This window comes from Odontesthes bonariensis, chromosome 21 (assembly GCF_027942865.1).
Source record: "Odontesthes bonariensis isolate fOdoBon6 chromosome 21, fOdoBon6.hap1, whole genome shotgun sequence".
Taxonomy (NCBI): domain Eukaryota; kingdom Metazoa; phylum Chordata; class Actinopteri; order Atheriniformes; family Atherinopsidae; genus Odontesthes; species Odontesthes bonariensis.
The window spans coordinates 5,814,213-5,840,389 of NC_134526.1; the positions used below are offsets into that span (position 1 = coordinate 5,814,213).

A 26,177-nucleotide genomic window follows, 5' to 3' on the forward strand; every position below is an offset into this window, starting at 1 on the left:
TCATCAGGATGTTGAATTAAAATACTTAAAAATAAAACGTTTTATTACTTTATTATTATAAATGTTTTACAAATAGGAATGAGATGTCTTAAAACGCTGAGTTTCATGACATGTTCTCAGACGTTTTCGTCCTTCTCAGAGTTGCTGATTGCAGATGCTTGTTGGGAGATTCCTTTTGCTTCCCCCTCGTCTTTGTCGTCGCTCTCCTCGCCACTTTTTGTACTTGTCTGATGCACCTCATGTAAATAATAATACAGTCACTTTACACTTTACAAGCATTTTTTTGCACCACACTTGCAGTTACTTGTAGCATTTTTAGTACTGTCTTTGTTGTCCCAGCTGTTCTTTGTTGTTGCTGTTTGTTTGCACTGAAAACTTCTCGAGAAACGTTATTTCATTGCACTGTGTACTGTGTATATGGAATGACAATAAACCCTCTTGAATCTTGAATGGGGGATTCGCTGATTGTGGGTTCCTCTGAAGGAAAGTTAAAGTATATAATTACTAATGACTGACTCTTATATCGAAATATAGATTATTAGAGTGAGATTGAGAGTTTCTTTCATCATAATTAAACAGTTTGTACATTTTCTCATGTTTTCTGTAGGGCTGGGCGAGTTAACTCGTTATTGTCGCGTTAACTCGTTAATTATTTAACGCCGATAAATATTTTATGGCGCATTAACACAGGTTTTATTATTGTAAAAGTCTGCTGAATGCATCACATTCACACAGTTACAGCAAACACCGTGAAGCATGGAGTAATAAAATAAAGATAAACTAGCAGGTAACATCACCGCTACAGGCGTAAAGCTAACGGAGCTAACCGGCGCTACTTCCTGTTTTACTTGTTTCAACATAAAAGCACGCATTTCAAAATAAATTAAAAAAAAACTCCTGCATTTACAGCCAAGTTGAATTGTCTTCTCAGCGTAGTAGTTCCAGTCTAAAATATCACTTAAAGGCAAAACACACAACTGATAGCAGCAAGTCATTCAAGGAAACAGACAGTGGAGCGAGGCTTCTACATAAAAACTACAGAAAGATGCTGATGTTAAAAGTGTGTTTGCACAACAAATGTTATGGCACTTTCATTCATATGGCAGCACATTTAAAATAAAGCTAAATGCTAAAAGCTATACACTACTTTTGGATTCATTTTTGGATTCTGCGTACAAATGCGATTAATCGTGATTAATCAGGGAAATCATGTGATTAATTAGATTAAACATTTTAATCGTTGCCCAGCCCTGATGTCTAACCAACACAACTCTGAAAAGGACGAAGGACACACACAGCCCAGCGTAAAGACGATTTATTCACCTGAACTAAACGATTCTGTTCACAAACAACGAAAAAACATCACGACACACTCACTCGCATATCCAAACAAGACTAAAAAAAAGGGTTTTCCAGGATGTCCTTGAATTCACCACAAACAAAAATAAAACTCCAGAGAAACAGATAAACGGGTTTTTATCTGTAAGGAAACAGCAGCTCAGTGTGGTTAAACCGACACTGCAAGCTGTCAATCACACACACACATGCACACACACATGCACACACACATGCACATGCACACATACACACACGCGCACACACACACACACACACACACACACACACACACACACACACACACACACACACACACACACAGTGTTATATAGGCGGGTTCATACACAAACAGCTCTTCAGTTCCATGCAGTCGGTCGGTGAGACGGACGGACGGACAGGTGTGATGTGTGTGCTCAGGTGTGTGCTCAGGTGTGTGCGTGCGCTGCTGTGCGTGACGCACGGTGTGTGTCTGAACCTGCTGGACGACGCTGTGATTTTCAGCGGACCGACAGGAAGTCTGTTTGGGTTTTCTGTCGACTTCCACACCGTCAACAACCAGTAAGTTCCCCGGAGGATCTAAACTCAAACTCTTAACCTTTTAGCACCCACTGTTGTTGATATGCAACAAGCTTTTTATTTATTTACATTATTTATTTACATTGTATTTTTATTTATATTTTTATTTATATTACATTGTTTGATTTTTTTAAATTTACATACATTATTTACATTCATGTGTAATATGTTTTTACATTACATTTTATGTGCCGACAGTTGTCACAGCAGTTATTTTCTTGGCTCAGTGAATTGCACTCTGCTTTGCGGTGGTCTGTTCTAGTTGGTTCTGGTCTCGTTTGGTGTGGTCTGCTTTGTCCACCTTTCACAGCGGTAATGGGAGGTCAGCTCTCCAAACTGTATTATTACAAAATTAATCAGGAAAGCCCACAGTTGGAAATGTGCAACATTGCCTAAATGATCAAAAATAGCCCAATTCCAAAAATATTGGTTTATTCCCCCCAAAAAAGATGCAAGAAGAGCCAAAATGATTTTTGTTCAATGATTATTCATATGCTTGGGTACTACAAGGTTAATGCAGTCGTGGAAAAAGGGGAGCAGGTCCTCTGTCAGGTCTCAGGTTTTATGGATCAGGTTTACGATAAAAAACACCTGGTCCTAAACAGGTGTTAAAACGAGGTAAATCCAACCTCATTTTAACACCTGGTGAAGACCTGATGATTTTTTTTTATTATGTTCTGATGTGTACACCAAAGAAAGGGTGTTTTTGAGGAAGGTCAGTTTGGACCTTCTTCTTCACATGATTGTAGCACCGGGAACAGGTGAGTTACCCCAGGTAAAGTCCTCCGGTGGTGTTCTGACCTTCTGTCTCTGCAGGTCTTACGTTGTGATTGGAGCTCCCAAAGCCAACACCAGCCAACCAGGAGTGCTGGAGGGAGGGGGCGTGTTCATGTGCCCCTGGTCACCTGGAGGAACCTGTGACATCATTGACTTTGACCTGAAAGGTGAGATTTTATTTAGTCTGCTCTAACTAGGGTTGCCAACTCCCTGAAAAATAAATAAGGGACCCCTCATTAGAAGGGCCGGCCGAAACCGATTGCCTTCACCCTTCCTAGCCGGGTGAATTTTTTGGCCCCTTTTTTTGTGAGTGAAACAATTTTTTAACTATTTGACATGAACACCTGGAAAACTAATAATTATCCAGCAATTCACTTTAATATAAAATAAATGAATAAAATAAGTATCTTTCTTAAAGGAGAAGTTCGTTTTTTTTAAACCTGGACCTTATTTTTGGCATAAAATCTGTTCATCTACTCACAGATAACAGTTTGGTGAAAGTCGGCGTCCTTCGGAAGATATTTAGATCACTGGAGATCGGCATATATCCATATAACAGAGAGAACAGGGCAGAGACAATACAGCCTCTAAATAAGGCATTATCTGTCTTTATTTCACAGATACTTTACGACCAATGAATGAATGAACGCGTACTATTGCACTGTTAGCCCAGAGCTGCTGTGTTGTTGTTATTTTGTAGCAGAGTGGTGCAAAAAGTCTACATTAAGTGGTTTCAGAGAGTTACATGGTTCTGTAAAAGCATTCATAAAACAAAACAGCCATGTACTGATATTAGAAAACGTACTTTGTAGTTGAGTAAGATTTGACCATGAGTATTAATACTTTAACTCACGTACTGGAGTTGAGTACTTTGTCCACCACTGCTTAAAGCAGCGTCTGCTTACTGTCACCCATGCTGCTGCCTTGTTGTCTTCCGCTATCTTCTCCGCGAGCAACAGTAACTCCTCGACCAATGAGCTGCAGCGTATTCTCGTGTGTGAATATGCTGTTAGCTCATTGGTCACCGAGCAGGACCGGGCCAGGGAACAAGTTTACCGTACATTTTCATATAAAGCCCCGTTATTCATTTCCATTGGCATGATACTGACTATTTTTATACTCACAGTAATACGGGACAAAGGGATTCCCTTTTCAGCTCAATACGGCACAGGTGCTGTTGTTTCTAAGTACGGGACGATTCCGTTTTTCAAGGGACGGTTGGCAACCCTAGCTCCAACCATCACCTGTTTCATTTTCACACCTGTCACACCTGTCATACTGTTGTCCCTTTGCTGTGTTGCAGGTGATCAGGTCCACAACAGTTCGGGTCTGCTGTTTCACTCCTTTAAGAGTCATCAGTGGTTTGGAGCTTCTGTCCGCTCAGTCAGCAGCACACACCTACTGGTAAGAACACACCTACTGATAAGCACACACCTACTGGTAAGAACACACCTACTGGTAAGCACACACCTACTGGTAAGAACACACCTACTGGTAAGCACACACCTACTGGTAAGAACACACCTACTGGTAAGCACACACCTACTGGTAAGCACACACCTACTGGTAAGAACACACCTACTGATAAGCACACACCTACTGGTAAGAACACACCTACTGGTAAGCACACACCTACTGGTAAGAACACACCTACTGGTAAGCACACACCTACTGGTAAGCACACACCTACTGGTAAGCACACACCTACTGGTAAGCACACACCTACTGATAAGCACACACCTACTGGTAAGCACACACCTACTGGTAAGCACACACCTACTGATAAGCACACACCTACTGGTAAGCACACACCTACTGGTAAGCCCACACCTACTGGTAAGAACACACCTACTGGTAAGCACACACCTACTGGTAAGAACACACCTACTGGTAAGAACACACCTACTGATAAGCACACACCTACTGGTAAGCACACACCTACTGGTAAGCACACACCTACTGATAAGCACACACCTACTGGTAAGCCCACACCTACTGGTAAGAACACACCTACTGGTAAGCCCACACCTACTGGTAAGAACACACCTACTGGTAAGAACACACCTACTGGTAAGCACACACCTACTGGTAAGCCCACACCTACTGGTAAGCCCACACCTACTGGTAAGCACACACCTACTGGTAAGCCCACACCTACTGGTAAGCACACACCTACTGGTAAGAACACACCTATTGGTAAGCACACACCTACTGGTAAGCACACACCTACTGGTAAGCACACACCTACTGGTAAGCCCACACCTACTGGTAAGCCCACACCTACTGGTAAGCACACACCTACTGGTAAGCCCACACCTACTGGTAAGCCCACACCTACTGGTAAGAACACACCTACTGGTAAGAACACACCTACTGGTAAGAACACACCTACTGGTAAGCACACACCTACTGGTAAGCACACACCTACTGGTAAGAACACACCTACTGGTAAGAACACACCTACTGGTAAGCACACATGTTTTTGCTGTTCATGAGAGAAAGAAATGACTCAGTGTGAGTATCTCTACCTGACAGGCATGTGCGCCCCTGTTCCACTGGAACGTTCAAAAAGGAGGGGCGGAGTCAGAGAAAACACCTGTGGGGAACTGCCTTCTACTGGACCACAAGACAGGAAGCTCCACCCCATTCGCCCCCTGCAGACAAAACATGATGGAGCACCAATACAAGTCCATGAAATACAGTGAGACAAACAGACACAGATGAACAGATATGTGGACACTTTCTGAAAGTCTAACTTCTGTTTGTCGTTGCTCAGTTAACGACCAGCGCTACTGTGAGGTTGGCTTCAGCGTTGACATCACCAAGGTGAGCTGGTGGTGGGCGGAGTTTCTCTTGCGCAACATCCCAATGTAACCCCATAATGCTCACACCAGATCACTGTGTGTTGTAGGAGGGCCGACTGGTGCTCGGAGCTCCAGGAAGTTTCTACTTCCAGGGTGAGGGAAAGAGACTCCTGCTGGTCACCAACTGTAACTACACCAGACTAAAGATTACACCAGAGAGAAATTTACTGTTTTGTTTCGTTGGGAAGAATTTCTCGATGCACCGCTGGACAATCAAGACTGTAGTTAATCCACCATGCATAACCAGTGTTTACCAGTTTAAACCAGATGTAGCGAGTTACCAGTCAAAGATATTGTGAAGCAATCAGACCAGTCATTGTGCTGACATCATCACTGCCATTCGGATTTTAGGCCAGGTCATCTCAGTGCATGCCAGTGACATCATCAACAGTGGGAGTACCAATGAACCAATCCAGTCTGTGACAGGTGTCCAACAATCAACTGAGGAAAGAAATTATGATGTTTACCGAGGTGAGTGGAACCATCCTGTCGTGTTCAAAGCAAACGTGTTTGCTAACATGCAGAAATCTCATTCACTGGTCCTAAAACCAAACATTCATCTGACATTCATCACAGTCAATCTGCCTTCATCACTTACTGTTGTTTCATGTTCGTTTCTGAAATCAGTCGACCAGGTTCTGTATGTGTCTGTGTGTCAGGTTACTCTGTGGCCAGTGGTCTGCTGACGGGAGACTCTACACCAGGTCAGATCTGATCTAATCTAATCTAATCTAATCTAATCTAATCTAATCTAATCTAATCTAATGTCTAGTCTGATCTATTATTTAGTCTCGTCTAGTCTAATCTAATCTAATCTAATCTAATCTAATGTCTAGTCTGATCTATTATTTAGTCTCGTCTAGTCTAATCTAATCTAATCTAATCTAATCTAATCTATTCTAATCTAATCTAATCTAATCTAATCTAATGTCTAGTCTGATCTATTATTTAGTCTCGTCTAGTCTAATCTAATCTAACCTAATCTAACCTAATCTAATCTAATCTAATCTAATCTAATCTAATCTAATCTAATCTAATCTAAAGTAATCTAATCTAATCTAATCTAATCTAAACTAACCTAACCTAATCTAATCTAATCTAATCTAATCTAATCTAATGTCTAGTCTGATCTATTATTTAGTCTCGTCTAGTCTAATCTAATCTAATCTAATCTAAACTAATCTAATCTAATCTAAAGTAATCTAATCTAATCTAATCTAATCTAATCTAAACTAACCTAACCTAATCTAATCTAATCTAATCTAATCTAATGTCTAGTCTGATCTATTATTTAGTCTTGTCTCGTCTAGTCTGATCTAATCTAGATTGTGTAGTCTAGTTAAGTCTCATCTCATCTCTTCTGACCCCATCCAATCCGATCTAACATGTTTGTGTTTATGTGTCAGATTATCTTGTCGGTGTTCCAAATGACAGAAACACAGCAGGAACGGTGAGTTTTTTTTATTGCTTTGATGGTAATCTACTGGAGTCTACCAGCTTCTACTTTAACCCATTGAGGCCGGGAAAGCGTTGCGTCATTCTACCTTTAAGGCCTGGAAAGCGTACACGTCTTTTTTCATGTATAAGGTTGTTTTGCACCAATTATTGACCTCTGCGCCAATTAAATGCATTATAATAGACACGTGAGAGTGTCGTCATGTTCCTCGTGTCATTGTTTTGAAGTTAAGTTACATCGGAAAAAAAAAAAAAAAGTTAAGTTTCATCGAACAAGCATGGAGGACTTTCAGTCCGCACACCAGGGGTGAAAGTCGGTTCACCTGCAGATGCCACACCGTTGCAGGCATTTAATCATATTTTTACTGAGGAGCTTTGGTCGCATCTCGTTTCCGAGACGAATAGATAGAGTGACCAGGTACTTCAGACTCCAGCTCGAGCAAAGATGGCAAGGTGGTCACACATAACATGAAAACGTTTATTGAAATGTGTATGGACTCCTTGTGCTGCCAGTACGAAGAGATTACTGGCGATAAAATAAATAGATAAATAAATAATTTAAATATAAAATTTAATTTAATTTTATTACTGTTTTCTAATTGAAAATAGCGCTGTTGCTGCACTTTACTTTTTATTTTATTTTATTACTGTTTTCTAATTGAAAATAGTGCTGTTCCTGCACTTTACTTCTTACATTTTCTATTTTCGTGAAGGTGTATGTAAATAAACTCAATTTCCAAAGAAAGCCACAGGTGTAAGCTCTCAAATACTTTTTGAATTTTGTTTCTATCTGCTACAGAGGCTGAGAAATCAATCATTTAGTAATTGCTGAATTTCCAGAAAAACTTCAGGTTTTAGGAGGTCTTTCTGAAATCGCCCATAGGTTTTACAGGCATTCTTTTCCAGGCGTCTTAGGCCTAAATGGGTTAAGGATAATCTCAGTTTATCTGCACCACTCTGGCTGATTCTGTTGGACTCTGTGGATAAAATGAGTTAATTTCAAAGTATCCGTGAATCATGTTTAACGTGAGAAGTTCAGACGATGAATTATCCTACGACTCTACTGTCCATCTTTATTACCAGGTGAAGATCTATGACGGCAAAAGCATCGAATATCTGAGAGTTCAGCACACCTTCCTGGGAGCGCAGGTAAAACCTACCTTCTGAGGAAACAACATCCTTACAGCTTGGGTTTTAACCGACTGAACCTGAGGTGTGTCTGTCTCCTGCAGGTGGCGTCATACTTTGGACACAGTGTGGCTGTGGGTGACATCAACAGTGACGGGTGAGAACAGAGTTCAGTCACTTTCAGACATCAGAACAGACTCTGCCTCCTCTGTAAAAGTAGAACCTGTTTCTCTTTGCGGTTCTGCAGTCTGGACGACGTCTTGATCGGAGCTCCTCTCTTCATGGACAGAGTGATGGAGCAGCTGCAGGAGAGAGGACAGGTCTGAGAATCCCGTCTTTGTCTTTGCTCGGTGTTAGACACCCAATAAAAAAACACCTCCATGGGTGTTTTTATCCAGTCAGACTGAAGAATTTGTTGTTGGCTTTGGTGGCAGGGGGTGACTCAAAAACAAAAATTCATCCCTTCTCAGTGTGTTAGATGCATCACTCACTGTTAGGGATGGGAATCGAAAACCGGTTCCCAGTGTTTCAATTCCTTGGAATCGTTTGGCAATTTTATCATTAACGAATGACGTCACCGCGCACGTTGTGTGGCGAGTCCAGTGCAGCCAGCAGTCAACAGTAAACATGGCGCCCAAGCGGAACAAACGCTCGAAAGTTTGGTTACACATCCCTAAAAAAGACGACAACAGGGCAACTTGCAAAGTGAATATTTCACCAAAGGGAGGAAATACTACCAACATGCAATAACTATGAATGAATGTTGCGTTTTCCATCCGCTCCGGACTAACGTTGGTGAATCTGAACTCAGCAACGTTAGCAACGTTAGCATGTCCTCGGCTAACACTGCAGGTAACTAACTAACTAACTCTGCCTATCATGTTAGCACCATTTGCCTCATTGTAAAAGCTCCTGTTAGTAACGGTTAAGGTTAAATGAATGCCTTCTCAGGCATTACATTTAGATGAAATCATGAAAGACAGAGCCTGACTGGCTCAGAGCCAGAGGCTGGTGGTACTACCCCCAGTTCACGTCTACCTCCAGCTTCTCCTTTCACCAGAGCAGGAAGAGTTAAATTACCCAGGCCAGGATAGACCAATGTGGACCTCACCGTTGTTGGGTTTGTAAGGTCATGACTCGTGTTACTTCTAAGCTAAACAAAGTTGATGCTAATCAACCGGTTTGTTGTCCTTATTCTCCAAATGAGAATCGATAAAGAACCGAATCGTTAAGCAGAATCGAAAATGGAATTGGAATAGTAAAAATCTTATCAATTCCCATCCCTACTCACTGTATTCCTTCATTTGTTCAGGTGCTTTTGTACATGCAGAGAAGACACGCCCCCTTCACTTCCAAGCCTGACCAATCACTGATTGGCCCCTCCCTGTATGGGCGGTTTGGCTCCGCCCTCGCTGTGCTGGGTGACCTGGACATGGACGGTTATCAAGGTGACCAGCTCAAAAGCCTTTCCGCAGAAAATGTTGTTTGGAGCAGTTAGGAAGATGTCTGTTAGTCTACTTTATGGAGCTATGTGCGCTGCTCCATTCACGGCTTTACAAGAACTCAGAGAAAAGTGGGAGAGAGAACTGTCTGTCACAATCAATGCTGTTGACTGGGAAAGTATATGGACTTGTGCTAAATTAATCTCAGTTTGTAACCGTTTCAAATCGATACAGATTAAGATTTTGCATAGGAAGCATATATCCCCTAATCACAGACATAAGTTCAACCCTAGTTTGTCTCCAATGTGTCTAAAATGTAAAACAGAAATTGGTAATCTAACTCACTGTCTTTGGTTCTGCCATAAGCTGCAGAAATATTGGTCTAATGTCTTTACAGAAATTGAAAAGATTCTGGGATTAAAGCTGGTGATGGACCCACTGTCTCTTATATCAGGCCTTCCTGCTAAAGGTGTGAGGTTAATAAATTAAAGACTGTTTTGTATTCTTACATTTGCAGCGAGGAAGAATATTTTATTGCAGTGGATTAGCAATAAGGAACCAAATGTTAAAGGATGGCATAAAGGGCTGTTTGAGTTGGTGCCTCTGGAATACTTGACTTGCGTATCACATTCAAACTCCAAACAATTTTATGAGGTTTGGAAACCTTATTTGAATGACTTGGACCCCAATGTATCTTCCATTCTTCTACAGGGATTCTCTGGAAGGTCATAATAACGGGACACATTGTTGTGCACCCCTTCTTTTTTTCTTTTATTTACCCATTTATGTACTTCTTTTTTACTGTCTTTATCGATATGGATACTGATTGTGTGTAACTGAGTCATTGTGTGTTGAGTGTTGTGTTGGAGTTTTGTGTTTGTTTATGTTGAAAAAGGAAAATTAATAAACACATTAAGAAAAAAAAAAAAAAGCCTTTCCGCTAAAAGATATCCACCTGAACATCATTAACCGTGACTGTCTCTGTGCAGATGTTGCTGTCGGGGCCCCCTGGTCGGGGGACAGTGGGAGGGGCCAGGTGTTTATCTACCTGGGTAAAAGCGACGGTCTGTCAGCCACACCCTCGCAGGTGATTGACAGCCCGTTGTCTGGAAGGACAGCGTTTGGTTTCACTCTGCGTTCGGGGGCTGACATAGATTCAAACGGATACCCAGGTACATTCAGGAGATACGCAGCAGATCGATCGATAAGGACAAACAGATAATCAATTCTCACCTGCTTTCTGTGTGTCTTGTAGATCTGCTGGTTGGAGCATGGGCAGCGGACCGAGCATTTGTCTACAGGTGAGACGTCATGTGACCAACTGACAACAGAGTTAACCGTTTGAATCTGGAGGACGATTCTTTCTCACTTATTTCATCTCATTACCGAAGACGTGTAACCATTCTGTTATCTGAAGAAGTCACAGGAAAACAATATCTGACAGTTTCTTCTCCGGAACCTCAACACAGAACTGTAACTCCAGTCAACTTTGTGCTCAGGTCTCAGGCTGTGATCCGACCCAAAGTCTCCGTCTCTCTGCTGCCGGACTTCCTGAATCCAGACGTCAAACTGTGTCATAGAGGAACCACCCCCGTGTCCTGGTAACTAACCGCTGAAATGTTCACACGTGCCACTGATTTCAAACAGGGTATCTGGGGTTTCTCAGATATCTCAGGTTCTGGTTCAAGTTGTGGTGGTTAGTCGCCTCACAGCAAGAGGGTTACTGGTTCGAATCCCGGCTGGAGCCTTTCTGTGTGGAGTTGGCATGTTCCCCCCGGGTATGGATGGGTTCTCTCTGGGTACTCTGGCTTCCTGCTACCCTCCAAAACAATTTAAATTTACCAGAGAAGTGAGTGTGCATTGTTTTTTGTCCCTGTGTGGCCTTATGATGGATTGGAAACCCACATCTCACCCAATGGCAGCTGGGATAGGCTCCAGCATCCCCTCCGACCCTGAATTGCATGAAGCAGGTATAGCAAATTAATGGATGGATGGTTCCACTCCAGTTCAACTTTAGAGCTTTTGGGGTGGCAGTTGGCTCAGCATCTCACATAAGGAGAGACGCCACCTTCTGAGATGAGGTTGCTGAAGACTCTGTTCAAGCTTTGGTTGTTTAGTTTCATTGAGTTCTGGCTCTGATGCTGCTGTCCAAACACATGGCTGCAAAGCAGACCTTAGCTTCTTTAAAAGGTACAGTCGGTTCTGTTCCTTCTTGTGGACAGCCTCAACATTGTATTTCCAGTTCAGTCTGTTGTCCAGGTGAACACCAAGCTTTCTGTAGTACTCCACTACCTCCATCGCTTCACCCAAGAAAGACATTTTTAGCCTTGTTCCCACTATGCAGTCCGGTACGGGTCGGTACGGAACGGTACGGGTCGGGTCTCTTTGGGGTCAGCTTGCGTTCCCACTGTACAAAGACGACCCTCAGAGGTGGGCGGAGTGCGTGCCGAAGCGTAAATAGCAAATAACATCCATAATTTGGAACCACCTCCGAGCTTCTTCAGCTTAATGCCACACTGGCTCGCGGCCCGGTTGAAACCACTCTCTGCCATTTCTGCGGCAATCAGCTGGAAAACTTTTTGGTTTGGCACAGCGCCATCGAGCTCCCGCTGCACAGCCTCCTCACCAACACCGGAGAGTAGAGCCTGGAACCGGTCCTGTGTGCTCGGTACCCCAAGCAGAAGGGTTACAGACATGGTAACGGTACGGATCGGTACGCTTTCGTGATAATGGAAACACTGAAATAAGCGAACCGTTCCATCCCGACCCGTACCGGACTGCATAGTGGAAACACGCCATATGTTTCCATCCTTTAACACTGAGCAGTATTTAGCAACCCCGGCATAAACAGGGCTTCTAAAGGCTGAGGATGATTCATAAGCACCAGTCGGCTTCATTTAATACTGGGAATTCACTTAGGAAGTCGACCAGAAACAAGAGAAAGGTCCATTGGGAGTTTACCAGGTAAAAAGGTCAGAAAGCATCGAAGCACTTTGAGCTAGTCCTCAGTTGGAACTCAGAGAAAAAGAAAAAGATGGTCGCCTCCCTTTGGAATTTATTTGGGCACGTCCGACAGGGAGGAGGCCCCACTGGAGGGATTATATATCCCATCTGGCCTGGCAACACCTCGGGTTCCCCCAGCAGGAGCTGGAGAGTGTTGCTGGAGAGGGGGATGTCTGAGTTTCCCTCCTGGACCTGTTGCATACACGACCCGACCTCGGATTAGCGGAATCCAATAGATGGAAGATTGCTTCTTTATTCTGGTGTTTTCTGGTGTTTTAGAGGTTCCAACCATCAGGATGAGCACTGATGCAAATGAATTGACGCCAGTAAATTTGAAGATGCTGTCTGTGTCTCTTCAGTTTTGTCATCCAGATGTGCGTCCAGGTGGCTGGTCACAGAATACCACAGCAGACAGGTAATGTCCTCAGGTGAACTGGTCCTCAGATGATGTGGACTTCACAATATTTCACAGTAATTTGGAATCAGATTTCTGTTTGCGTTCTGATTGGGTCCTGCAGCACTGAGGGTGGAGCTAGAGCTGGACAGGATGAAGCAGCCAATGGCACGGCGAACCCTGCTGCTGTCGACCAGTCAGCCGCAAGAGATAATAAATCTGGTTGTTGAGAGGGAGGTGGGCGTGGCCTGTGTCAATCACACAGCCTACCTGAGGGTGAGTAACAGATGAGAACAGGTGAGTCACACCTGACTCTGTGTAAACGTCACACTGTCGGACGTTCTTTCTTATGGGGACAACGGGTGTAATGCACGCCGTTACAGGTCATGTCTTGTAGTCTGTGGTTGTCACGGCGATGGCTAAAGTCTCCAGGAACTTAATGTCGCGTGATCTGAAGCCATGATTACACAACCGTGTGCATGTGTGTGTGTGCAGTCTGAAGAAGAAGTTCGGGATAAGCTGAGTCCGATCTTCATCACTGCTAACATCAACCTCCTCAACACTACCCAGCATGCATTGCTGCATGGTCAGACACACGCGGCTGCCCAGGTTAGGTGAACACTCACGTATGCCCATCTCTGTACAGTGTGTCATTCTCCATCAGTCAGAACTGTACTCTGACCCTCACCTGAAACTGAAACCAGGTGTGAACTAACCCAGCCAGCATGTCCATGTGGGGCCCATGAGGTTTAAATTTGGGCTGCAGATAAGGGTCCCAAGTGGGTTTGTGGCAGGAGCTGGAGAGTTTCCACGGTGGCCCCACCTGTGTTTGCCCATATGGGTTTCAAAGTGCAACTTGAAGGGTTAGGGTTACCCTAAGCCTTAAATTATTCCAAAGGCAATACAGATAAACACATCACACAAGTAAAAGAATGTTCACATTCAAATTGGCTAAATGCAAAGTCCAACTAAAGCCACACAGCAACTTGAAACCCATATGGGCAAACACATGTGAGGCCACCGTGGAAACTGCGGACAAACCCACTTGGGACCCTTATCTGCAGCCCAAATTTAAACCTTATGGGCCCCACATGGACATGCTGGCTGGGAAGGAGCAGATAAATGTCCTCACAAAGATAGACTAATCACCATCCTGTGTGTGTGTGTGTGCAGACCAGGATCATCCTGGACTGTGGGGACGACAACATCTGTATTCCTGATCTGAAGCTGAGCGCTGAGCCGTGAGTCCACTACAAACACACTTCACAATCATGGCGGTCCTCACTTCAGAGGGTTTCATCTTCTGCTAAGGTCCTCACAAACCCTGAAGTACCAACACCTGTGTGTGTGTTAGCGTGTCTAAGAGTGTGCAGGTCGGCGATGATCAGTCGGTGTTGTTGTCGGTGTCGGCCTTAAACGATGGCGAGGGCGCATATGAGACGGAGCTGGTGGTCCGAATCCCAGAGCACACACACTTCCAGAGCAGTCAGGTGACAAAAACACACACACTCAGAGCTGATCAGAACCTCGGAGCTGATCAGAACCTCAGAGCTGATCAGAACCGAGCCCCTCAGGTTGTGTTTACAGGAAACAAATGTGTGTTTGTGTGCTCACAGGGTGCCCACAGGCTGGTGTGTGTTCAGAGGAAAGACAACCAGACGGTGGTGGTCACATGTGACCTCGGGAACCCCATGAGAAAAGGACACGCCGTGAGTGATTCCGCACTTCCTGTTCACGGTTTCTGAGCCTCTGCTTGTGTTCTGAAACATCCGATGGTCACTTCACAACCACAGACATTATTGATATTATTGATATTAACCAGTTTTAAAATGTGTCTAAAATAAAAACTAGGGATGGGCGAGTTATTATCGCTTTAACTCGTTAATTATTTAACGCCGATAAATATTTTATCGCGCAGGTTTTATTATTTTCTTTAAAAAAAAATTTTGGGGGGGGCTTTTGTGCCTTTAATGGAAAGTTCAGCGAGACAGGAAGCAGGGGACAGAGAGAGGGGGAACAACACGCAGCACATGGCTGTGCTGCGGGACTCGAACCGGGGCCAGCTGCAACGAGGACTATAGCCTCTGTACATGGGGCGCCTGCTCAGCCCACTACGCCACAGACCACCTATGTTTTATTATTATGGGTGCCAATGCCGAAGGCATTAGACACACATCTTACTCTTGTGCCAGACTCTTATTTTTCCGTTTCCGCCCTAAAGTTCGGCACGCTACTAGTCTGGCAGCGATACTCCGACCGACATAAAAAGCACGGCACTGCGTGCATATCGATCGGGAATGGTGTGCTATTTCGTTTGGCTCTCATTTGTCAAAAGGAATTCCGGCAAAATGGTAAAAAGTCGGAAAAATTCGGATGGAAAAACGCATTGAAAATTTAAAAAAAGGCGATTTTGGGCCTAAATGAGCTTCAAAATGGTCTTTTCAGAGGCCTCTTAACTCAGCCATACAGCATAGCATAGACCTCATTCAAAGTTTATTTGTGACACGAGACCCTCGGCTTTAACTGAATCGAAGGGTTTGTATATATCTTATACAGCTTTGACACAACGGGAGTTTACGTTTTAGGGAGACAATGTGTCAGGTCCTGCGTCTCTCCCACTCTGCTTCTCACTCTGAATTTCATTCTGCACCGATTCGTCAAACAAATCTCTCTCATGTCCGAAATATCTGGCCGATCTGGACAAATTTAATCTCAAAACGTAGGCATTTTTGTCCTCTTTCAGACAATGTCCCACTCATTGACCTCTGCCACACAGATTTATCACAAATTGCCTCTGAGCACAGAGAGTCGTCCCTCCAACTGACATTCCGTCCATTATAAATGACTAAAATGATAAAAATCAATGTGTAAAAATTATTTTAAAACTGCCATAAAAATCGAGCCTTATATGGTAGCCGAATGAAAATTACACCGCTGGCTTCTGCCGTCCCTTGGGGCGCTCACGGTACAAAAATTATTCGGATACGACATTTACTTTTCGAGCTGTGACCGTTTGTTCGAGAAAGTAGGCGAAAGTCCAAAATAGTCCATTTTAAACAGGTAAAAAGTCTGTGTCAGTTGGTGCAGCTGCTCGCGTGCTGACGAGCTGTCTCCTAGCAACAAGCTTAACAGCCTGCTCTGGGCTGAGACAGGCTGCTTATGAGGGCAAAGCCAAGATGGATGCCAAAGTGTAGCCATTTTGGGCCTTGCAGATGCCTTATCCAAATACCCACAATACAATGGGAAAATGCATTGAAAAACACTTAATATTAAGCACTTAAGCATATTTAAAATGGCATAAAAGCTGTATTTCACACAGGACCTTGATAAAAATGACATAAATGTCTCCTCCATTTAGGGACTGGCAGAGGCGCAAAATGGAATGGTAAAATCGATTGAAAAGCACAAAATGAGGCCATTTTGAAAATGCCATTAAAGCTGTATTTTAAACAGGACCTTGATAAAAAAAAAAATGACATAACTGTCTTCATCAGACCTGTCTTAGGAATTTTGGGTGAATGCTGCTGTCCCAACTTCGACCCAAACTTCCCTAGTACTTGCTACCAACTACGCAAGTTGAGAAACGGCCTCTCTGAGTACTCTAAACACTACAATACCCACAATCCTCAGCTGATGCTGCCATGGAGGAGGCATTATTGGTCAGTTGTCACATTGGCAACAGGTTGATTAAAGGTTTCTACCTTTAAGACAAACCTTTAATCACAAAAAGAAGCTGAGAAGATTCCCTTGTCTAAAGTTTCTAATGATCCGTGATGGTAAAGCTCTCCTCTCTGTACTTCTGAACCTCGCTGCTACCACCAGAGGAGGGAAGAAGAGGGAGAAGAGTTGTGTTCCTGGAATTGGAGCACAAACAGCCAGGGCGACATCACCATACCATGTTCAGGTTAAGGTGCCAAGGTGAAGGCTGAGACCATGAGTCATAGGACAGGGACCCTGAACCTGACCTCCGTGCACACCCTGGTCTGGTGTAGCATCGGAGCTGTGCAGTCGTCCAGTGGAGAGGGAGGCTTGCCAAGAAGTGGTTTAACCATGGGGCGCCACTCTTCAGATGACAACCATTATACCCCACCTGGTGGTGTTGGCTGGACACGGTCTTCTGTGACCAACAAAAGAGGCCCGGATGGCGGTGAATGCCTGGGTGCTTCATAGCCCACAATGAAGCTCTGCTGCGTAATCATGTCCAAACTGATCATGTATTTACATGTGTGCCGTGTTGGTGGTTGCTTGGCCTCCCCGGTGATTAGACTTTCAACACCGCAGGGTTACAGGTGTGACATCATCAATCATGGCACCCAGGATACTGTGATAGGTGCATTGATAGATTGATTGGCTGGTTGATCAGTAGTTGAGATCATCTGGTTGTAATGAAGGCACAGCTGGTTTCATCTGCCTCTGAGCCTTTCGGTCTTATGTCTGTGGGCTTCATGCAGCCTTTGAAGACAGCTGTTAATGTTGTGATGCAGATGTTTTGGTTGAGATTATTGATCCGACTGATGATGTCATGTATGATCTCTCTCTGTCGACAGCTGGAGACATGTCTCCTGTTCAGTGTTGGTCACCTGGAGGAGGTGGAGAGTCACATCACCTTCAGACTCAGAATCCGAAGGTACAATCTTGACTGTAGAATAAACCAGATGCCCATGAGTCTGACCGTCTGACCCCCGTCTGACCCCCGTCTGTCCGTACAGTAAGAACTCCGTGAACGCCAGCAGCGACGAGGTGACTGTGAAGGTTCAGGTGACAGCTGAGGCCAAGTTGGAGATCAGAGGGTACAGTTCAACAGGTCAGGTCATTGTTCATCGTCAGAGTCGATTTAAAGACTGAACAGGTCAACGTCCCTGTGCGTTCACAGAGGCTCCGCCCCTCCAGACGTGGTCTTGCCTCTCCCAGACTGGCAGCCAGCGGTGCATCCTGGGAGTTTAGAGGAGGTGGGCCCACTGGTGGAGCATGTGTACGAGGTCAGTCTGGCTCTGTCTAACACCTGATCATGAGTTGAAATATGAAATGCTCAAAAGCCGGCAGGTAAAAGTGAAGCTTGCCGTAACTTTAAGACGTAACTTGAATCCAGCCGTACTGACCTGTACGGTGATCTCCCACAGAGGAGGTTAGGAGCAACAGGAAGTCTGGAGGTTTTCTCACACGGTCCACAGCATCTGATGACTGTAATGATATTGATGATGTTGTTCTGTAGCTGAGGAATCAGGGCCCGAGTTCAGTCAACGCACGGCTGACGGTGGACTTCCCCTCCACCTGGCGACATCACTTCCTGCTCTACATCTTCTCCAATGCCTCTGAAGAGTCCCTGACCTGCAGGACCCTGAACGCATCACAGATAGACCCGTTCAAGGTGAGGCACAGCCTCTCTGTACCTGTCGGTCTCTCACCCGCCTCTCTCTCACCTGTCTGTCTTCCTCACTTGTCTGCAGCTGCTGGGGAACTCCTCCGACGTTGCTGCAGTTTCTCAGGTCATCCAGCAGGAGGAGACAAACTCACACAGACAAACTGTTCACGTGGTAAAAACAGACTGCAACACACACTGTAACAATGAGGGACATGACTGAGAATAAAAAGAGCATATTAGAGAGGCAGAGGGGGGCATTAGTGCCTCTGGAACTGGAAACCTGCACATCTGGAAAGGCCCCATCAGTGCTGAAAGGTATAAACAGGTTTTAGAGCAAGGCCTTGCATGTTTCAGCAGGACAAAGTTAGACCACATCCTGCATCTATTCCAACAGCACGGCTTCGTAGAATCTGAGAAATGGAAATAATTCTAATTCTAATTAATTTATCTATCTATCTATCTATCTATCTATCTATCTATCTATCTATCTATCTATCTATCTATCTATCTATCTATCTATCTATCTATCTATAGAACTGCAGCAGAGGTGAGGCGGGGTGTGTCAGGTTTGTGTGTGACATCATGGCGTTGGGGCGGGGCTTTAGCGCAGTGATCAGAATCTCTGCTCGGCTGTGGTTGCACACGCTCACAGAGGTAAGCACACACACACACACACACACACACACACACACACACATCCTTGTTAACCTCCTACTGCAGGACCGACCTCAGTTTAGTGAGTTGTGGGGTCCATCCTTTCTAGTGGTCACAGAACTATGAAAAAAAATCATGCAAGTCCCAAAAAAAACCTTGATATTAAAAATCACTTTCAATAAACACAATTTGAAACTTTATTTGACACGTTAGTTTTTCATTCACATGTGGGGCCCGTTTCTGACCTTCATGCTTTGCAGGGTCCACCTTTACACACATGATTTTTTTTAGCCAGTTATGGGGCTCGCTTTTAACCCTTTTAAACTTGTTAAGTCTGCCTTTATAAAGATTTCCTTTAAATTAGGATCTATCAAGTTCAACCCCAAACCCCTAATCTAACCCAAACATGCATTTGTCTGGACTTGATCATTTAATTTGAGAAAACCTAAAAATTTTGTTAAGTGTTATTGATACTTTCATCTGGCTAAATAAACTAGATACACACACACACACACGGATCAGGGTAATGACTTCATCATCATGTTTCCCACAGACTCCCTACCTGAACTATGAGCTCGCTTCTTCTGCCTCCTATGATGTCATTGGTGCACCGTCGAAGGTCCAACCACTGGTGATGGAGAGGGGACACACACAAGTACGCACACAAGAGCCTTCATCAAATCAATAAACTGTGTAGAATGTGGGTGTAGATCTTTTGTGTGCGTGTGCAGACTCAGCTCAGCGTGGTGTGGCGTCCACCTGATGGGGAGAAAGACGTTCCCATTGGCTACATTGTTCTGTCGATTATCTCTGGACTCCTCCTCCTCTGCCTGCTCTGCTTCGTCTTCTGGAAGGTATCAATCAATCATCAATCAATAGATGGGTTGATCTATCTATCTATCTATCTATCTATCTATCTATCTATCTATCTATCTATCTATCTATCTATCTATCTATCTATCTATCTATCTATCTATCTATCTATCAATAGATGGGTTGATCCATCCATCTATCTATCTATCTATCTATCTATCTATCTATCTATCTATCTATCTATCTATGGCATTCAATCAATCATCAATCAATACATGGGTTTATCGGTCAGTCAGTAAATCAATCGCTTGGTGAATCGGTCACTCAACTAATTAGCCAGTCGATCAAATAACAAGTCATTGGTGATCACAAAATATTGATGATTGGTGAAAATGTCTGGTTTTAAATAGAGTTTAGTTCAAGGGGCTCAAACCAAACTCCTTTCAAATTTTGTATCATTTAATGTTTCCTCACTTTTCAGCTTGAACATTTCACTTCATAGTGTGTGTGTGTGTGTGTGTGTGTGTGTGTGTGTGTGTTTGTGTATGTGCAGCTGGGTTTCTTTAGGCGAACTCGACCCCCCACTGATGATGATGATGATGATGAAGAGCAGCACCTGGCTGAGGAGAGTCAAATGACTGAATAACACAAAGTGACATGAGGCTCACCATGACTGCTGTTTTCTTACTGATATTTTATGTTATTAAACATCTGCAATGAGATTAGAAGGGATAGAAAGGAGGGGAAAGGATGGAAGGAAGGATGGAGAGAGGATAATTGAAAGGAAGGAAGAATCCACTGAAAGAAGGGAAGAAGGAAGGATTTGTTGTTCTGATGTTAACATTCTTTTGCTTTATCAGAAAAAACTGTTGGATTGTGATTTAATTATTAATTGTTATTCTTATTGATTATTGGACAGCTTTAATAAACTTATGCACTGCAACATGTTGTTTGACGATGACTTTAACATATTAAACAGTTTGATGTCTAACTGAACAGCTGTTGTCTCAACTAACACAGATGTTCTGAGTTCTTGGAACCACATCTGCATCTGAGTGTGATGGCAGACTTTTTCTCTCTGTCAGTTATCTCTCTGTTGACACTTTCATTATCAGACTGATGAACATTAGTGCCAAAATACTGCAGAAAGAGGAGTAATGTTGGTGAGAACATCAGTATCATTGCATGTGAGGAGTTGTAGTTACAGACCGTGACCACTGGAGGGCAGTGATGATCGTAGTTTCTCTGTTACGCTCCACATGATGACAATGACGGTGGCAGCAGGGTAGTCACAATGCAAAGTGTCCAGAGATTTAACAGTTAAATAAATATGAAAGTGCAATAAAACTGACGTAGTTATTAACAGTGTATTAACATTACATTACGGTCATTTTGCAGACGCTTTTATCCAAAGCAACTTACAATAAGTCTGTTCCACATCGGTAGGCAAAAGAACTTCAGGTCACAAGAAATCATAAGTGCATTGCAGTTTATATCCATCTTAAACAATGGTTAGACTTTACTAAATCAGACTGTAACTTCAGTTATTCTGTAACTTTCCTCTATTTACTGTTAAATAAAAGTAGCTGCTGAATTCAAGCTCAAACTAACCTATGAGGCAGATTAGCTTGAAAGCTCTCAGAATTACATCATATGATGTTTTGTGTGCTAATCAGATCAACTCCAAGCTGTAACATTAACTGATGAAAATTAATCAGGCTGATTTCTGTTTTGCTTTCTTTCTTTTTTACTCTTATTTTCTAATGAACATACAAGATATTTTCCTTTAAATGTTGAAGGTTCAGAGCCGCCTGTGAAATATCTGAACAAAGAAAAGGAAACGAGCTGACACTGAAAAGTCATGGAAAGATCTGATTCAGTTTGTAGGAGATAAATCAACTGCATCCATCCATCCATCAACTGCTGCTTCTCCGGGGGTCGGGTCGCAGGGGAAGCAGCTTGAGCAAAGAGACCCAGACGTCCCTGTCCCCGGTCACTTCCTCCAGCTCTCCTTGGGGGACCCCGAGGCGTTCCCAGGCCAGCCGAGAAACACAGTCTGAACATAGATGCCCGAGCCACCTCATCTGACTCCTCTCGATGCGGAGGAGCAGCGGTTCTACTCCGAGCCCCTCCCGGATGACCGAGCTTCTCACCCTATCTCTAAGGGAGAGCCCAGACACCCTGCGGAGGAAACTCATTTCGGCCGCTTGTATTCGCGATCTCGTTCTTTCGGTCACTACCCACAGCTCGTGACCATAGGTGAGGATAGGAACATAGATTGAGCGGTAAATCGAGAGCTTCGCCTTCTGGCTCAGCTCCTTCTTCACCACGACGGGCCGGTGCAGAGCCCGCATCACTGCAGACGCCGCACCGATCCGTCTGTCAATCTCCTGCTCCATTCGTCCCTCACTCGTGAACAAGACCCCGAGATACTTGAACTCCTCCACTTGGGGAAGGATCTCATTCCCAACCCGGAGAGGGCGTTCCACCCTTTTCCGGCCGAAGACCATGGTCTCAGATTTGGAGGTGCTGATTCTCATCCCAGCCGCTTCACACTCGGCTGCGAACCGCTCCAGTGAGAGCTGAAGGTCACGGCCCGATAACTCTAACAGAACCACATCGTCCGCAAAGAGCAGAAACCCAATTCTGAGGTCGCCAAACCGGACCCCCTCAACGCCCTGGCTGCGCCTAGAAATTCTGTCCATAAAAATTATGAACAGAATCGGTGACAAAGGGCAGCCCTGACGGAGTCCAACCCTCACAGGAAACATGTCCGACTTACTGCCGGCAATGCGGACCAAACTCTGACACCGGTCATACAGAGACCGAACAGCCCATATCAAGGAGTCCGGCACTCCATACTCCCGGAGCACCCCCCACAAGAGTCCCCGAGGGACACGGTCGAACGCCTTCTCCAAGTCCACAAAACACATGTAGACCGGTTGGGCGAACTCCCATGCACCCTCCAGGATCCTGCGGAGGGTATAGAGCTGGTCCACTGTTCCACGGCCAGGACAAAAACCACACTGCACCTCCTGAATCCGAGATTCGATTATCCAACGGATCCTCCTCTCCAGTACCCCCGAATAGACCTTACCAGGGAGGCTGAGGAGTGTGATCCCCCTGAAGTTGGAACACACCCTCCGGTCCCCCTTTTTTAAAGAGGGGGACCACCACCCCGATCTGCCAGTGCAGAGGCATTGCTCCCGATGTCCACGCGATGTTGTAGAGACGTGTCATTAAAGACAGCCCAACAACGTCCAGAGCCTTGAGGAACTCCAGAGGGACCGCATCCACCCCCGGGGCCTTTCCCCCGAAGAGTTTTTTGACCACCTCGGTGACCTCAGCCCCAGAAATGGGAGGCCCCACATCCGAGCTCCCTGACTCTGCTTCCTCATCTGAAAGGCGTGTCGGTAGGATTGAGGAGGTCCTCGAAGTATTCCCCCCACCGACTCACAACGTCCCTGGTTGAGGTCAGCAGAGCGCCGCCCTCACCATACACGGTGTTGACGGGTCCTCACCCATCACCGTGTTTAACTGTTTGAAGCCATCGACTGGAAGAAGGATTCTTGGCAAATGTGTTGACAGAAATGTGAGTATTTCCCTTGGCAAAGCGAATGTGTTTGGCACAGTATTCAGATCACCATCATTTACACAACATGGCGTAAAAACCTTGAAGATGTAAATATGTTTTTTATTGTGAAACAAATAAGAAATAATACCCAAAAAAGAAAACTTGTGTATACAGAGCTATGCACTCCTTCCCCTCCTCAAATTCAGGACTTTTAAAGCCGCCTTTTGTTATTACGGGTAAATTATTCATCATTCACTGTAACAGATGTCTGTGCCATTTTACAGACGTCTTGTCCTCCCACATCAGGCAGGTATCACATGAAATAAATTAAATTCTGCTTCCTCCAAAGATAACACAATAATAAAGGCGACCTATGAACGCTGACAGTGTTTAGTTTATCTGACTGTGGGATTTAGCCCCACCCATTCCTGGACGTCTCCATGATGGGCTCAGTTTTATGAAGCCACTCTGAGCTGCTCAGATAGATTAATTATTGACACCTCAGGCTATCAAGGCTATCAGGTGGCTTCTGTGGGATGTTTCTTTGCTCGTTATGGCCTGTAAAGTATATCTGCCTGCAGAGGCAAGCAGATGTGCTTCTGGATGTTTGTCTTGTTTGTTATATCCATCCAAAAACAAAATACAAGTGAAACAGTTCAGTTGCTTTTATTGGATAAAGGCCATCACTTGTTTCTGTGTTATTATGAGTGTCCTCTGGGAGGGGAGGCGGATGTCCTGATGGACTCCTGCCCACCTGAGCATTTACTGTCTGAGCTTCTGCCCTCAGAGGGCCCAGATTTTCATTATTTCTGCTCTACATCCACCGTCTGAACTACCAAACATCTTAAAACCAAACAGAAAATTACAATAAAGTTTTGTTTCCTTTTGCTGTGGAAAACAGCTTTTGTGAATAATTTCTAAACACCTTCCCCACATGACTGATCACATGATCAATCAGCTGTTTGAGACAATAAACATGACCAACACTGATAGAAAATTAGAATCCCAGCAGTTTAAAACGATTCTTGCAGTTTGCCTTAGACTTAAAAACGCATCTTTTTTAATTCTACTGAGATCAAAACTGGTCATCAGCATGAACATCAGACCAAAATATAGACTGAGATTAAAGGCTGACACAAAGCCAACACTGGATCCAGTTTAGCCCATCCTCTCCTCCCTGACTGCCAGGATGAGTGGTCTGTTCACAGAGTTCATTTCACTGTTGATCCTGAGCTGATGAGCATCAGAGCACACCTGAACACACCTGTTCTGATGCAAAGGCAGCCATGTTCACGAGGGGAATTTACACTGAATCTCAGAGAGAACTGCAGTACAAAGTTCAGAGTTTGTTGTTCAGGAACTTGGAGGCATGTTTAGCATGAACTCCAAAAGTCAGACAGGTTCTATCTGTCCCGCCTCCATCACAGGTGGACTCGGCTCTGACTGGTTCCAGGAAGCAGCTCACCTGTGTCTCAGTCTGTCGAGCGGAGAGTCTTCTTCTTCTTCTTCAGCTCTGAACAATCTGTAAGTTCAAACTTTCCTGTTTGTTTCTGCTCTGTGATGCTGGAGAACATGTTCACTTCTTATTTCAGAACAAACTTTGATCAGTTTGTGTTTGAAGACAAATCAACATGATGATCAGATTATATGTTTATTTTTCATGTTTTTATTTTATTTAAGTTAAAATATATTTATCACATTCATGACCAGAAAAATTGCCGTATAATCTCAAACACCCCTGAGGTGGATGTTCTGGTGTATTTTTTATTCTGCTCCTATGTACGGTATGTTTTTTTATGGCAGTTTTAAAAACAGCCTTCACATTGATTTGATAAGGAGATGAGGTGACCTGGTTATAATGGCCGTCAATGGCAGCCCGAGTGGTCGCTCTCTGCGCTCAGAGGTGATTTGAGAGAAAACCGTGAGGTCAATCACAATGAGGGGGACTTTGGGTGAAAGAGGACAAAAATACCTACATTTTGAAGTATATTTTGTCTGGGTGCAGCAAACATTTCGGACGCGAGAGAAGTTTGTTTGAGTGATTTTGGGATTAATTTGGAGCTGGTAAAAATAGAGTGTGAGACCCCAGGACAGTAGAGTGAGAGGAGTCCTGATTTTTCCTAAAACTTAAACTGCTGTTGTGTCAAAGCTTTACAATATATCAGCAAACCCTTTAGTTCAGTTAAAGTTGAGTCTTTCATGCCCCGTTTAAACTTTGAATGGTGTGTCTATGATGAAGTATGGCTGAGTTATGAGGCCTCAAAATAAGGCTATTTTTGTCCCATGATACATGAATTTTAATGCATTTACATAGGTCCACAATTCCAAATTTTCAGTTTGAGTTTGAAGACAAATTGACATGATGATCAGATTATTGATTAACTGAAATCAAACAACATGATGATCAAACATTGATATTTTTTTTTTCTTCACAAACAAACTGTTTCATGTTTTTATTTCCTGGAATCAAAGTGTCGTCTCCACCTTTAAAGTCAGAAAGAGCAGCTTCCTGTCAGACCTTTCAGAATAAAATGAGCTGAATGTCAGTTATGAAGCTGTGATGCAGCAGATATTTAACTTGTTTAGTCTGATGATGATGTTCAGTGTTTAGCATGGTTCGGTCACTTTTACATTCAGTTGATTTCATTTGATTTAATATCAGCTCCTTTTTCTCAGTATTTAGACTTTTGATCAGCTTTATTAAAAGCCTCACACAGCTCAGATCTAACATCTGTCCCTGTTTGTATTTGCTGTTAAAAAGTCCTCTGAAAACTAAACTGACAGAATCCTTCATCAT

At 44.0% G+C, this 26,177-nt stretch overlaps 1 protein-coding gene across 1 annotated transcript; it reads left to right on the forward strand.

Annotated features, from left to right (window-relative positions):
• Window positions 1–1,720: 1,720 nt before the first annotated feature.
• Window positions 1,721–20,797, forward strand: itga2b (integrin, alpha 2b). The gene is made up of 31 exons (XM_075454396.1): window positions 1,721–1,896; window positions 2,731–2,858; window positions 3,995–4,095; window positions 5,227–5,392; window positions 5,468–5,517; window positions 5,603–5,648; window positions 5,907–6,026; window positions 6,215–6,259; window positions 6,962–7,005; window positions 8,094–8,159; window positions 8,243–8,295; window positions 8,386–8,458; window positions 9,451–9,586; window positions 10,570–10,752; window positions 10,836–10,881; window positions 11,080–11,181; window positions 12,943–12,998; window positions 13,102–13,253; window positions 13,473–13,586; window positions 14,151–14,218; window positions 14,332–14,467; window positions 14,594–14,686; window positions 17,525–17,604; window positions 17,687–17,767; window positions 17,851–17,956; window positions 18,190–18,345; window positions 18,425–18,511; window positions 18,874–18,993; window positions 19,547–19,648; window positions 19,725–19,847; window positions 20,360–20,797. Exons 1-31 carry the CDS (start codon window positions 1,742–1,744, stop codon window positions 20,450–20,452), a joined length of 3,081 nt encoding a protein of 1,026 aa, XP_075310511.1. The 5' UTR covers window positions 1,721–1,741; the 3' UTR covers window positions 20,453–20,797.
• The last annotated feature ends 5,380 nt before the right edge of the window (window positions 20,798–26,177 follow it).